At 47.9% G+C, this 14,634-nt stretch overlaps 1 protein-coding gene across 6 annotated transcripts in view; it reads left to right on the forward strand.

Moving 5' to 3' along the window:
• NTRK3 (neurotrophic receptor tyrosine kinase 3) overlaps positions 1 to 14,634 on the forward strand; it is a 196,460-nt gene that overhangs the window by 155,705 nt on the left and 26,121 nt on the right. For all 6 annotated transcript variants that reach the window (XM_005017102.6, XM_005017103.6, XM_013097144.5 and 3 more), the window contains 2 exons: positions 1,063 to 1,235; positions 5,994 to 6,237. In XM_005017102.6, the coding sequence (XP_005017159.1) occupies positions 1,063 to 1,235; positions 5,994 to 6,237 (417 nt within the window). The remainder of the gene's footprint in view (positions 1 to 1,062; positions 1,236 to 5,993; positions 6,238 to 14,634) is intronic.

Genomic DNA, 14,634 nt, shown 5'->3' on the forward strand with positions numbered 1-14,634 from the left:
GGACTCAGATTGAAACTGGGATAAACTGGAACAAGCTGCCTTAAGTCTTTTTTGACTCCCATCGTGCTGCATGGTTAAAGCCCAACCTGGTGCTGAATAGTGGAGGATGGAGGGAATATAACTGAGATTCTTTGACTCAAAGCTACAGCTGCTTCTTCATTTCCTTAAATGTTTGTGAAGACAGCTGATTTTCATGGCTGTCCCATCTCGTCAAACATTCTGGACTTCAACTTTTTGCTAAGTGCTCACGACAGAGCCCTCCCTTGGTATCCTGAGATGACAACAAGCTGCTTTCAAACCAGCTCTCCTATGAAACTGCCCAATAATGCACGGACAAGACAGCCCCCAAGCATGTGCAACCCTCCTCAATCACCAGCTGCACCCACAACAGCATCTTCAAAGCAGCCCTACAGTGCTGGGCTGGAGCACACAGCCCGGAGCCTGCAACCTACCCTGCGATGGCAATCTGGTGCACTCAAATGTGGAAGATGAGATATTCTCCATAAGGATACCTATTTCAGCATCGGTCTGCCAGGGGAGCTGTTATAAACAGCAGGGAATAAAAACATGATTTTAAAAATTATGAGAAAATACTTGACAGTGTCCTTCTTCAGAGGCGGTTTGAAAAATCCACACAATAACTGCACAGCCAGGCAAATCCATCTTCTGAATAAAGGTAGTATAGTCAGCTATTTCAAAGTAAAAGACGGATAGCAAGGACTGGCTGGCTCAGGAATTTAATAATAATGAGATATGAAGCCATTCACCCCTAGGTCACCAGTACGAATCCTGCCCAAGCTGGGAATAATTGGAAGCTATTACCCTCTGAGGCATGTTTGCTGCTTCCTGGGAAATGAGCCGGGGAACCCGCTGGGCTGGTAAATACATGAACAAAATGCTGAGGTGGTGCCACCAGCATCCACTGCCCACCCTCCCAGTACGTCTGGTGGTGGCAGTGGTTCCTATCCCCTTCCATCAGCCCCTCTATGATGCCTCAGCCACTTTGTTCGGGCTTTGCCCTGCCTGAGCCCACCCCATGCGTGTCTGTGTCCCTTCGTTCAGGCGCTGAAAGACCCCACCTTGGCAGCCCGCAAGGATTTCCAGAGGGAGGCAGAGCTGCTCACCAACCTGCAGCACGAGCACATCGTCAAGTTTTACGGCGTGTGTGGTGACGGCGACCCGCTCATCATGGTCTTCGAGTACATGAAGCACGGGGACCTGAACAAGTTCCTGAGGTACGTGCGAAGGGGGACAGGGGATGGGGTGCTCCGGAGTGATCGCAGTCATCTGGGTGTTGGTGGGCTGGGTAATGGGAGCGGGTGGTTCAAAGGAGATGGGGGTCCTCCCTGGATCTGGTGCTTTAATAGCCCTACCCCAGCATTTCCTCTTGGGCAGTCCCAAGGCTTGTCCTCCAGGTGAGCTGTGGAAACCAGATGGTTCTTCTCCCACCCCTGCAAGGCTGGAGGTGCAGAAAGTGGGGCTGCAGTCCCTCTCTGCCCTGTGAAGGTCCCATGTATCCATGCCCTACAGCTCCCGAGGCTGGGAGGTCACCAGCCATGACTCCCCATGTTACCCAGCTTCTACTTCAATAGCACCACAACCAAAATACTCCCTAGAGAAACTTTCCGGAGCCCTTGATCTGATTGCAGTCCGGGGCATTTACTGATTTATAATTCTTATTTCTGTATTCAGAAAAGTGATGAGAAATTTTGGAGGGGCCTCGGGCAGTGACTGCACGGCCCATCCCTGGTGCTCGTGCCCTAGATCTTATCAGACAAAATGTCCTAACCTGTGGCACCGTGCTTCTCGAGATGCCTGGCAAGGCCAGACCAAGTACCGTAATTGCCTCCCTGTCTCTAGAGAGACACAAATTGCTAGATTCCCCCCGCCCAAGCCATCATTCAGCCATCTCATCAGCACGAGGCAGATGGTTTGTGTGCCCTGAATCCACCAGTGGCGAGGGGCAGGGAACAACAGTGGGGAAATGTTTGTGGTGTTGTTCTCCCCTGATACCGAAATTACGCTCTGCAACCTGCGTGCAAGTGGAGTGGTACTTACCTCTTGAAATAATTAGTAGTTTTATTTCCCAGTATTTAGAAAATTGGACCCTTGATATTTTCCTGCTTTGACTGTTAAGTGGGAGCATGATTGCAGTGGGAACAAGAAGCTTGAGCACCTCAGGTCTAGATCTGGGGCTGGGATACACTCTGAATTTATTTTTTCATCATCACAATCTGTTTCTGACCAAGGAAAACAAGAAAACAAATCATTTCCTGAGGTTTTCACTTCTAAGCAACCACTCTCAGCACAAGAACCATGGAGAAAGACGCCAAATGCTTCTTCTTTCTTCTGACAAGCGGAGCCAAGCTGTCTGCAGATCCCTTGGAGCACCCACAGGGCAGTGGCCGGGGACACCCTTGCAGTGGTTTTCCCCCTCATTTTGGCATAGTAGTGGGTAGATCGAATAGAAGTTTATAGCTCATTCCCTGTGTCATGCCCTGGATAGTACAGACTGGCGATGCAGTGTTAAGGTCAGAGCCTCAGCCTCGTGACCGAGGGAAGCCACTCTACAGCAGAGCGTGAGAGGCCACGTTCCTCAAGTCCTTCACTGGGAAGGCAGAAAATTGACCCATCTTTTTTCCTGGCAGAAGCAGCAGCCTTATTCTCCTTAGAGGAGGTAGATACTACAGCTGAGGCATGGCCTCTTTCGCTGCTCTAATTGACCTCCTAAAGAGACCAGCCCGAAACTGGTTCTCCTAGTGTCTCTGAGGGACAGCTCATGCCTGCTACCACTGCCTCATTTAATTGACCACACAGTGATGTGCTCCTAAGGCTGGTGCTGCAGCCACACACCACCACACCTCCACATCCCACCCCCGCCATGGAAATGTCCAGGTCTTGGCCCAGTACTGGGAATCTTCACATCTATATGGAAATAAAATCTTGGGCTTTGTTTGTGAGGTCAGCTACCTGCTCTGCTCACAGCAGCATTAGTGGGAAGCTCAGGGGGATGAGAGCTGCAAGAGGGGTCAGTGAGTGTGGGTGATGCGGGAGTGCTGAGCACCCCTTGGCGAGTAGCAGGTTTTATTGTGGCATGATTCACCTAGCCCATAGCAGACAGCTGCCCCCAGGCATTGGAGCCAGGGGCACGGTGTGTCTGTAAGAGACACTCCGGTGAGCTCTTCCCAGTTTAACTGCAGAAATTGGAAAAGCTATAAAATGGAAGAGGCTGACTTTAGACCCAGCTTCCCGGAGAAAAGCACAAAAAACAAATAAATAAATAAATGGGTAGTGAAACAGGAACCTGTTGTGAAAAATCGTGCCATGGAAAAATACGGACATTACTCTGCAGGCAGCACAGCATCCCTAGGGCTGGTGTACGTGGTCTGGGGGCTCCCAAGCACATAGGCCTGTGCTGGAGGGTCTGCAACAACTGCTCACTGAAAATCCCCATCACTTTCTCATTTTCCTTCAGTCACTTGTTTTCTAGGTTTTATTGTGTTTCTGTCTGTGGCAGCAGCAAATTTGTTGTGGGGATATGTGCATGTTGCCATTACAAGTCCTCTTTGCAATCTATAGTAAGTTGTTGCCATTTGCTGTTACCTAAGACAGTATTTTTTGTTTGAAAAATTGTGTAGTTCTGAGCTTTTTGTGTCAGTCCTTCCAGGGGAGCAGCCCCACAGTCAGACTGCCTTGGGACAGAAAGAGCCCTGGCAGCAGAGGGAGCACAGAGAGAGGTGATTTTCCTCCCCACGTTGACAAAAGCCTCTATCACACCCTAAAAGAAAAACAAAACAAAACACCACTATTCTTTGGCAGGGATCTACCCAATCCTACGACCTTTATGTGAAGCTGAATTAAACCCCTTGCTCCAAGAAGAGATGGGCAGATCCCTCTCGTATTCTCTGCAGATTTTTTGATGGAACTAAATGCACTAAAATCCCTCCTATTAATCTCATGAGTGTGTTGATACTTCTTTATTCTGGACTATACATGAGATGGAAAAAGGGATGGAGGGAGGAATATGGATTTTGTAAGACATATCCAGATATCTCCTGTTATAGTAGGGCGTAAAAAGAACCAGGGAAATAAAGGCATTGGCTGACCATTTTTTACACGTGACCTGTTCCCTTCAGATGCAGACTTCTTTGGGGACAACTAATGTACTTGAAAAAGGTAGCAGTAATAAGAGAGTAATATATTCGTCACTTCTCACCAAGGAATATTTACCCTCAATGACACCAGGTATAATTTGCAGCTAAATACGATGTAACTGCAAGGCACAACTGGTATAAACTGTCCAGCACAATTTTAGGAGCTATTTTTGTCCTGCTTTGCGGTTTTTAGTTAACCTGCTCAGTCCTGGCTCAGCTTCACCTGCTGTCAATATCTGTGGTCACCACCAGGTAATTTCCTGGGGTAAACTGTAGCCCAGGAAAGGCTGTTTAAAACCTTTGAGTAGCTATTTCTGCAGCCTCTCCTTGTGTTTATCAGTCCTTCCAGTACATGGCTGCTCTCGCCATGCCCAAAAGCTTCTGAATTTCCCTGGGCAGCCCCAGCCCTGCAGCCTGCGGTGCTGCTCCCTACCTGCCCATGCCACACTCGCTGCAGCATCACTCACTTGTGGCTTCCCAAAACACTCCTGGCCCTTCTGCACTCATTTCTAGAGTTTGTCTCCTCTTCCAGCTGTCCTGCAACCAGGAGGGGACCTTCGGAACTGTGTACCCGAGCGCAGAGCAGTGGGAGGTAGCTGAAGGCAGCATTTTAACAACTGTTGGTTGAACCCTGAATGCCTGGATGCTAATTCCTTGGTGCACCATAAGCCCAACAGAGCAATTAGGAAACAGAGACAGAGGAGGGGAAACAGTTTGGGTCTCAGGGGTTGTTCAGTCCTGTATTGAGAAGGAGAGAAAGTTTTGCACCTGCATTTCAATTCGGTAGCTCTCTGCGGAGTTACTGCTGGTGGCAGGGGTGAAACTCCAAGAACCATTTCAAAGAGAACAGTGTGAAAGCCTCAGAGGAGATGCTGTGCTGCGTCTTAGTCACAAGGAGGAAGGTCACAGCAAAATCTCTTCCTTTTCCCTAAATATGAGGGCTTTTGTTATTCCACCTTCACAGAGTCCACTGCAGGGTGAGCTCCACTGGGGAAGAGACATCACAGAGGGAGCAGGACAAGACAGGCTTGGTACTCAGTGAGGGAGGGGATAAGAAAAGGGGACAGGACAGGGATGAGGCTGACCTTAAGTCCTGCATTTACAATGCACTTGGTTCAGCAGAATATTTCCTTTTGTTGCCCAGGATGTTCTCTGCTTCTGCTGACATCCAGGTCTAACCTCTGCACCTCTACCTGTGCCTTCACAGTTTATAGCACCTGTGTTACCTCTGGGATAGCTTAGGGTATAAAAGATAATTTCCAGGGATGAAGCTGTTGGAGTTCTCCTGAAAGTTTTCATGTGATCTCTGGTTGTTTTTGTATTGACGGGGGGAGATTGTTTGGTGATGTGTTTGGATGAAATTGAGGAGGGTGTTTGGGATTAATAAAAAGGGTTGGCAACAAGAACGGGATGGCTGTGGAAGAAAAGAGGGTTATGTCTGCACATCTGAGAAGGTTTCAAAAGTGTAAGAATTAACTAGAGCGAACATGTAAGTATCTGGAAACCCATTAGTTTTGCACAGGTCTTGTCGGAGAGAAGGATGGCCATGGTGCCTCAAGGGCCTGCTGTCCCAGCAGCCTGAGGCCATAAGAGGTTGAAGACAGAAGAGTAAAGATAGGAGAGGGATGTATGGCACATCCTCAACCAACAAATGTTCACCCAACCTCCCGTTCTCTTAAGCTTTCCTTTCTTTCTTCCACTGGAGCTGTGTGTGCATCCTCCCCCTGCTGAGCTGGGGGCTCGTCCCCATCCCAGCAGCACCAGTGACCGTGTGGGATCCCCATCTCCTGGTCATTTTTGAGACCCAACCCTATGCTTTTTGCTTTTTCCTCCCTATAGGGCACATGGCCCAGATGCTATGATCCTCGTGGACGGGCAGCCTCGACAAGCCAAAGGGGAGCTAGGGCTATCCCAGATGCTCCACATCGCTAGCCAGATCGCCTCTGGAATGGTGTACCTTGCCTCCCAGCACTTTGTCCACAGAGACCTGGCCACCAGGAACTGCTTGGTCGGAGCCAACCTGCTGGTGAAGATTGGAGACTTTGGGATGTCAAGAGATGTCTACAGCACTGATTACTACAGGGTAAGGCGGCTCCAGCGGCAGTGCGATGCTCAGAGTGAAGGGAGACTAGGAAATGTGACCGTAAATCAGTTTGTGGAGCTCTCGGGCTACACACTTGGTTATTCCCTCAGTGAAACATGCACACAGGTGTCCATCAGGTACATCGGTGTGTGTCTTATCCCTGAACCACTGTTCTCACTCCTTTTCAGTCCTGGGCATGCTTGCAGTTCAGACATCCATGCAGATGCCTACAAACAGAGCTCTGTGATACCCCAGCACACAGCCACAGCCTCTGGGATGCCTCTGAAGTCATCCTGATCTTCCTTCCTTCCTATTTTCTTCCTCATTTTTTTTTTTCAAAGACATTGATAAATTAAAGGTAATCCAAAGAGGTGACAATGATGATTAAAAGACTACAGGCTGTGACCTCTTGTCTTAGATTAAAGAAACTTAATGCAGGGACCTAGAGAAAAGGCAACTGAAAGACTGACTGATAAGTGCATAAAATATGGAAGAGGAAATAATAGGCAATTTAAGTTCAACCTCAAAACACTTTTTCCAGCAGGGACATCATTTAGACAATGGAATAATTTGCCAGAGGTAGGTTGCTGAGGGCCTGTCATTAAAGAAGTTCAGGAAGCAGCTAGATAAAAACGCCCGGGCTTAGTGCAGAAGCTAATCCTGCACTAGTCTCTGGGGACTGACTCGATGAGTCAGGAATGCCTTTGCAGTCTTATCTCCTGTGATTTATGCTCGCTCTGTCCCCTTGCCTCTCACACTCCCTTTGTGCCTGTTGGCACTGCCCTATCAGCCCAGGATGGCAACGTCCCTAGGGAGAGAGTGGCATTGTCACCCGTCCTCTGCTGGAGGAGAGACCGGGATGAGCAAAGTGTTGGAAGCACACTGGGGCAAGGATCTGTGGCTGGGCCATCCGCCAGCAGGGAAGGGCTCTTCAAAGAAAAGAGCAGGGGTTTCTTGCCTGGTGCTTGGTGTAAGGCTGGTTTATTTCTGATTACAGCATGGATGTCTGGCTTTGAGGCTGATTTCCATCAGCTACCTTAAGAAAGGGTTAACCTGTGGGCTTGATCTGATTGGAAAGATTTTCTGTATGTGATGGGCAGTTGCCAAGAGGAGCTGGGGAGGAAGAAAAATGTGATCAAGTTTCTGCTGAGACTTATCACCTCTCCAAGGCCAGGACATTGCCTTATCACTGAGTTTAATTGCCAGTGAAGGAACCGATATTCCCTGTGCAGCACAAAAGCCCATACTGGGAAAAGGTCTCAGAGGACTGCTGGGGCTATGGTCCCATCACCACAGAAACTTCAGGAAACAGCAAGTAGGGAAAAACAGAGCCCAGGGGAGGAGGAGAAGCAGCTTGTGAGACTATCCACACTCTTGCTTGGGTTCTCTCCTTCAGCCATGTTAGATCAACCCCTACTGCAGGTGATATCCTGCTGCTCGAGACAATCCCAGCAGAAGCTGTTTACCCACAGCACCGAGAGCTTTCTGCAATGGGACAATTGGCTGCTATTGCCACAGGAAGGATGGGAGGGCCCCCAGGAAGCGAGAACTGCAGAGAACTTCATTAGGCCAGCTCACCGTAGTGGGATTTTTTGTCTTCTCTGTGATGGTGTCCTGCAAACCTCATCCTGTCTGTGCAAAACACTGTGCTGATGATTGCTCCGTGCTCTTTTGTGCAATGTCATAAGGCTTTTCTATTTCCTAGTGGACTTTTCTCTGCTCACACAAATGCCATGCATGCCAAACCAACAACTAGTTATCACCCATGTACCAGAGCTACAGCTGAGCTTCAGAGCAGCACAGCCCTGTGTTCTCAGCTGGTTTTCCTCTCTCTGCTTTCCCTGACTTTTGGTACCTTAAAAACTCTGTGCTCTGCACGCATGGAGACCTTTTCTCTGTTATTGTCCAAAGAGGGATTCCAGCAAATTAAGGTTTGATTGCCCATATTTACTTTGGTATGTGCATTTATTTTCTCCTGTAAACATAGGTAAGAAAAACAATCTGGCTTCACAATCATGCATTTCTGCTCTGTCTTCCTCACAATTTTAATTCCGAACACCCCTGGTGTGAAAGCTGGTTCTTCAAGGCTCCTTAGACAATGCTTTCAAGTACCCAGACCCATCACAAAATCCACCAAGATACCCCAAGGGAGGGCTTTTGAATGGATAGAGAGAACAAATGACCTCAGATGTGAGAACCAACCTGCTCCTAGGTCCTCCCCATGGAAGGTGGAGATGTGGCTGAAGAGCTGAACTTTGAAACTCTTTTGTGCTCTCCCTGGTCCCATCCACATGTGGTGCAATTCCCAGGACTGATCCCTAGAGGTTGTGCACATCCCTTTACCACTGACATAGCCTGCTGCTCCCAGTGGAGCAAAGTTCTTTTTCAGGTGATTTTTATAAAATACATCCCAGTGTACCCAGGCTGGAGGGTGGGTGGAACGCCACAATTTGTCATCTTCTGGGAACACTGTGAAGGACTCAATTTCGAGGCCAATGCGAAGTGACAGGCCTGGAGCTCTCTGCAGATGCACTCACTTCAGTCTGCTGGGTCCCTCTGTCTGCTCCTGCCCAGCTGCTCTGGGCCCCATGAGCACAGGGACATGGGCATGTGGATGTGTGAGCGTGTTCCAGGCTGAGGATTAACTTCTAGGCATTTCCTTTCTTTCCCATTTTTAATCTTTTAAAACAAAGAAAAAACACCATCTGTCTCCTGCATTTGTGGGATGCAGAAGTGCTTTACAAAGGTGAACTGCTTAATTTCCTGTTACACATTTGGATACAGAAAACAAACATTTGCGTAACAAAAGCAGCAGAGAGGCTTGTTTCCTCTCCTCTCTCTGCCTCTCTATCTGCCTGGAGACAGATGTGTCCTTTTCCTCGTGCAGCACAGAGGAATCCCATCAGCTGCTGCCTTTAAACCTCATTTCAGCGAGACAGGCTGGAGAGAGGATGGTTGTGGAGGTGTAGGCAGGGGAGAGGTGAAATGGCATCTGATTAGAAAGCAGAGGAAGATGGAAGTAGTGGGGAGAAGTAGCCCAGCAGGGCTGTGAAGAGAAAAGGCAGGGATGCTGAAGGAGCACTTCTGTGACATGTTGTGCAATGTGCCACGTAAGCTTTGGCTCTACGGGAACACAGGGCAGAATATACCCATACTGGAGAGAAAAGGGTTGGGAGGAATTTTTTCCCTCACTTTTCCTTCAAAACCATATGTGAGTAGGGGCTTTTTTAGGAAGGTCAGGCACGTGGAGCCTGCCCAGAGCCACCCCGCCGAGCTGTGCTCTGGCGATGTCCAGATCATTTCCCTTTCTTGCCCCAGAATGAGTAATGCAATTCCAAAACGAAGTCATTTGGCAGCTGCCCAGGGAGAGGACAGTATTTCTTCATCTGTGGAAGAGAGCACAGTCTTAAATCCTAGTCAACAGTCCTCAATAACTTCCAAGGTAATGTGCTGACATGGGTGAGACATCGGCAGTGAAGACACGGGTTGAGTAGAAGAAGGATTTATGTAGGAATTAAATTTCATGAAGACAACCCCCTGTCCGGCTCTGCTATGTGCTGCCCTTCTGGCAGCCTGTCCCGAATCCTAGGCTGGGCTCAAAACCCCATAGGGAATTTAGGGATCCTTTTCCAGAGATCTGTCCTGAGTATATCCAGGCCACTGTTCATCATGCAGAGGACACTCGCTCATCAAAAAAATAAATAAAATAAAATAAAAAATGGCACATGCAGGATTTGCAAATGGCTCTGAAAATAAATTTGTATTTCTGGCAATGCAGAGCTAAACAGAATAATAAAACCCACCCCCCACTTCTGTGTCTTCACCACTCTGGAGCATTCTTTGGATTTGGGTGAGACAAGGGTTGCAGGAAGAGGCAATATCTTTTATTGGAACATCTGATATTGTTGGAGGGGAAAAAAAAAAAAAAGAAAAGAATGAATTTTAGACACATAAGTCCTCTCTGAGCTCTTTTTTTTTTCCTTTTTTTTTTTTTTTCCTTTTTTTTTTTTTTTCCTTTTTTTTTTTTTTTCTCCAGTGATATCAGTTGGTTTAATAAAAGATTAATATCTCTTCCTATGAACCTTGGCTCTCACATCCTTAGACCATCAGTGCCAAAACAACGTTTCTGCTATGACTTTGGCCTTAGGTCAGTGTTCTTTAAAAACTCTAGGATTCCTCTGGCAGATGTCTCCTCCTCTGAAGCGTGAAGGTTTACTCGGTAAATGTTTTCTTTCTTCTCTTTAGAATGGCTACATAAAAACCATATTCTTTATAATTTGCAGTGCCCCTTGTCAGGCTGCCTTCTGATGACCATCTCCCATCTAGACCATCTCTTACTTTATTTCTCCTCCCTGGAGATCAAAATTGTTTTCTTTTTTCCTGGGCTACAGTCAGCTATTTTTCCAGCGAAGTCTCCACGCAAGTAATAGATCGCTGAGGTTTAGCAGCTGCCTGGGTCATGCTCCTTTGGAGGCTCATTCAGCGTGGCAGATAAGACTAATAGACAAACCTTCCACTGAAAGCAGATTTAGCCTGACCCACACCCTCCTAGACAGAAGGTCCCTCAATGACCACGGTGCTCTGTCCCCACCAGCTCTGAACCCACTGCAGAGGTTTAGCTCTGCCCACCAGCATTTTCTGTGCCTCTATGCCAGGGCTCCTCAGTGCCTGTGTGTGTGTTCCTTGGTCGTGCAACTACTGCTTTCCTGTCCTCCAAAACTCTGTTGCTTTGCTGTCCATCTCACACAGCATGTTTACAGCATGGGGGATTGATCCTAGTGAGGGAAATTGCTGTCCAGCCCTGTTAGCATCCAACCCTCTTCCCCCAGTTGTGGAGAGTGCAAACTCTCTGATGCAAGCCCTGGAAAGGAGAGGCTGGCCCCATCACCTACAAAAGGGAATGCCAGCAGGAGAACAGGAGCAAGCTCAGTCCCCGGCTGTGCTGGCAGTGCTGTGGGGTCTTGTGTATAGGGTATAATATGTGTGCCACATTCAGCTTCCAGCAGAGGATAATTTCCAGCAGCTAAATGCTGTGCAGATGCTAAGCAGGAAAGCATCACCTTTTGTCTGTTCTGCCCCTTCTCCCAGGTGGAAAATACAACCTGCTACTCTCTCTCCACCCTTTCTCCCAGGGTGCTGGGAAGGTTTCATGCCTGTAATTATATGGTACAGTAAGGAACGGACTTAGAAGTGAAAAGGACTTTCATTTTCTCCTGTAACAGGTGGGATTCTGGAGAGCATGTCTTGCTTTGTCATGCCTAAATAGGGGCAGGGAAATCTCAGAGTGAACTGGAGATGTTCCCTGGAGACCCCTGGTGCAGATACAGATGGGCCAGCCAGGCAGAGCCATAGTTTTCTATGTGTGGGATTCTTCATATGCCGTTGAAAACATTACATGCCCTTTTCAACCTCTGTTTGCCCATGTGTTCCCTCACCCCAACCCGATTTTTTATTTTTTTTGCTTGTTTTCATGGCCGTCACCCCCTGTATGACCCATGAGGTGCGGGTGGCTCACAGTGTGGTGCCTCACAGCTGCCCCAACTGGTGGTTTGGGGCCAAAAGGGCAAATTTCACCCAAGTGGTAGTAAGGCTTGAAAGAGGGGAGGTGAGGGAACTGCTCCGCTGTGGGTACATGGGGTAAGTGTCTTTGTGCTCGTCCTGGTGTGCTGTGCGTGCAGGAAAAGTCGGTGTGATACTGAATGTGCTGCTCTCTGATATCTCTGTGGCTCCTATAAAACCCTCTGCAAATTGAATTCATGGCACAGCTCCTTATCTCCTGGAAGGAAGATGTAACAGCATCATCTTGTGTTTCAGACAGACATTTTTTTCTCAAGTCTTGCTCATTTCTGCACTGAGGGAAAAAAACAAATGTTGAAGAGTCTTTATTTTTCCCCCTTCTTCCTGTTTGAAACATTAAGAGCCCTTCACACAAAGCAGCTCAAGTGCAGAGGAATTAATTGGGGAAATTAGGTTGTGTTGTATTTCTGGCATTTTCTCAGAAATGGTAATTGCCCTAATTCTCCACCCTGCCAAGCCCTCCGCTCGCACCTTGTCCCCCCTCCCTTCTCCTCACTGTCGACCTGTCTTTCTCTTGCTTGAGTTGCTGTTTTCATGCTGTTGCCATTTATTTCATTTCAGTAATGAGAGGGATGTGGCAGGTGAAGAGCTCTCGCAATCTAGTGACATCTTCTTTGAAGCCGAGACACAAAAGAGCAGTTTGTTTTGGGGAAATGAAAACTCCCTGCTACGGTACTTGACCTCCATGTTCACTGTTGCTGCTGCCTGGGATATGTTGCTGCTGCTGCACTGCAAGTCGTTTGGCTCATATATTTTATTTAATATTGTCTCTAACGCTGACTTTCACACTTAACCCCTCCATGTGCCCCCCCAAACCCTCGCACGCTCACCAAGAGCTAATCAAGCTTATGATCTTTAACTCAAAGCTCAGTCCAGTTCTCAGAGGTGTGAATTGAGGTGTGTGCTTTCTCCTAACCACCAGACCTGAACTCCAGAGTGCAGGGGAAGTTTGAAGCTTTGCAGTTTGACTTCTTGACGGTTTTTAACACCTGGCCTCCCGTTTGCTGGGATCACAACAGTGGACAATATGTCCTGATCTCAGGCAGCTGGTGATGTCCATGGCAGGTTGAGATCAAATGGAGGTGCTACAGTGGGTAGTAAGGTGCTGGGACTCCTTGTCCCAGGAGGTGGTAGGTGCCAACAGTTAGGATGGGCTAAAAAAGTGGTTGAACAGATTTGTGGATAAAAAATAATCTGTTAGAGGTAAGCAAACACAGCAAACAGATCCACAGAGGCAGAGGAAGCGACTTGTGAACCCCACCCATCCTTGAGCAGTCTTTTCTTGAGTAGCAGACCCATCCAAGAGTGAATATCCACCTGCAAGAAGCTGCTTGCTTGTAATGTCCTCCATTCCTCCTGAAGTCCCTGCTCCAAACACCCCATTAGCCTGAAAACTTTGAGAGGCATGGAAAGGAGCACAGTGCCTAGCTTAAGCCAGAGACTCTCCCCATGATGGAGATCCAGCCAGGACGTGCTCCGTTGTGCCAAAACAAGGAAAGGTTGTGTATGGAGCAGGCTGCAGGAGATCACGATTCCTGTTTTTTACCAAGGTGGCCTGATTAAAAGTGTAGCTAGAGCAGAAGAAGGTAGAGAACCATATGCCAGCAAGCTGCGTTATTCCAGCCCCAGGTACGCCACAAGCAATGTGTGTGTTTCTGAGCATACCAAAAAATCACCCATATTTTGGAAGAAGCATCACCACTTAGGGGAGACTTGGATGTGCCAAACTCTCACCTTCTGTAGGTTGTTGGACCCATTTCCCCACTGCCCCCCAGTTGTCAGAGGCCTTCTCCTGCCTTCCCACCCACAGCACCCCACTCTCAGGTGTCCTTACTGGGGGACAGCCACGAGATCAGCCAGGAAAGGTGGGGAGCAGCCCCAGCCCTGGGGTGAGCAGTGAGAGAACCCAAGTCAGAGGTGTTATAGCCAGTTTAGGGGAAGCATGGATAAAATAACTTGGGTTGTTTTTTTATTTATTCCCTTTTCCTGATGTGTTGTGTGACTTTTAGTGGTTTTTCAAGTGAAACTTGAAAACGTCCCCCATGCAACAGGCCTTGCTTCCAGACAAACTGAAGACCTCCCTAGAAAAAATAAGAAGCAAATTTCTTCATCACAATCCTTAATTAAGATATTTACGTGGAAAGAAAACATATTTTGTTTCCCTCCTGATTCCTGCATGGCCAGAACTCCCATGGGCTTTCCTTTCCTGATTTCCCCCCTGTTTCATAGTCCTGCCTCTCTTGCAGCCACAGAGAGCTCCTTCTCCACGCCAGCTGGATGGAGAAAGCCCCTGTTTGCAAGCAGCTGTCTTTAATAAACAGGCTGTTTAGGACTGGGCTGTCAAAGAGAGCATGTTCAATGTACAATCAAGGGGCAACGATGCACAAAATTGCACACACACACAAAATAGGAATCTTTTCTTGGTGCGTGTTGAGCTTTGAACGCTTAAGTGATTCCACCTCTCTCTTCCCCATCCAATTATGTGGGCAACACACGATAAGATTGCTAAAGGAATTAGTGAGTGAAATCTTTATACTGCCTAATCAATATCATTCTGCTCAGTACAAGGCATCTCACCCCCCTCCCAGCCCTGGTTGTGTTTTCATTTACCCTCTGAAAACACAGGTTCACCTTCTTGTTCTTTGAGCTGCGGTGACCAAGAGGAAAAACAGCGGCACGTCTCTTGGAAATGTTTGTAGTCACAGAGCTTTTTCCTTGCATTAAAAAAGAAAAGATGCAGGGATGATTATAAGCCTAGGCAAAACCATGTTTCAGTGTCTTAGAGAGACCAGAAGGATCTTTCCTCTGTTTCAGCTGTAT

This window comes from Anas platyrhynchos, chromosome 11 (assembly GCF_047663525.1).
Source record: "Anas platyrhynchos isolate ZD024472 breed Pekin duck chromosome 11, IASCAAS_PekinDuck_T2T, whole genome shotgun sequence".
NCBI classification, from domain to species: domain Eukaryota; kingdom Metazoa; phylum Chordata; class Aves; order Anseriformes; family Anatidae; genus Anas; species Anas platyrhynchos.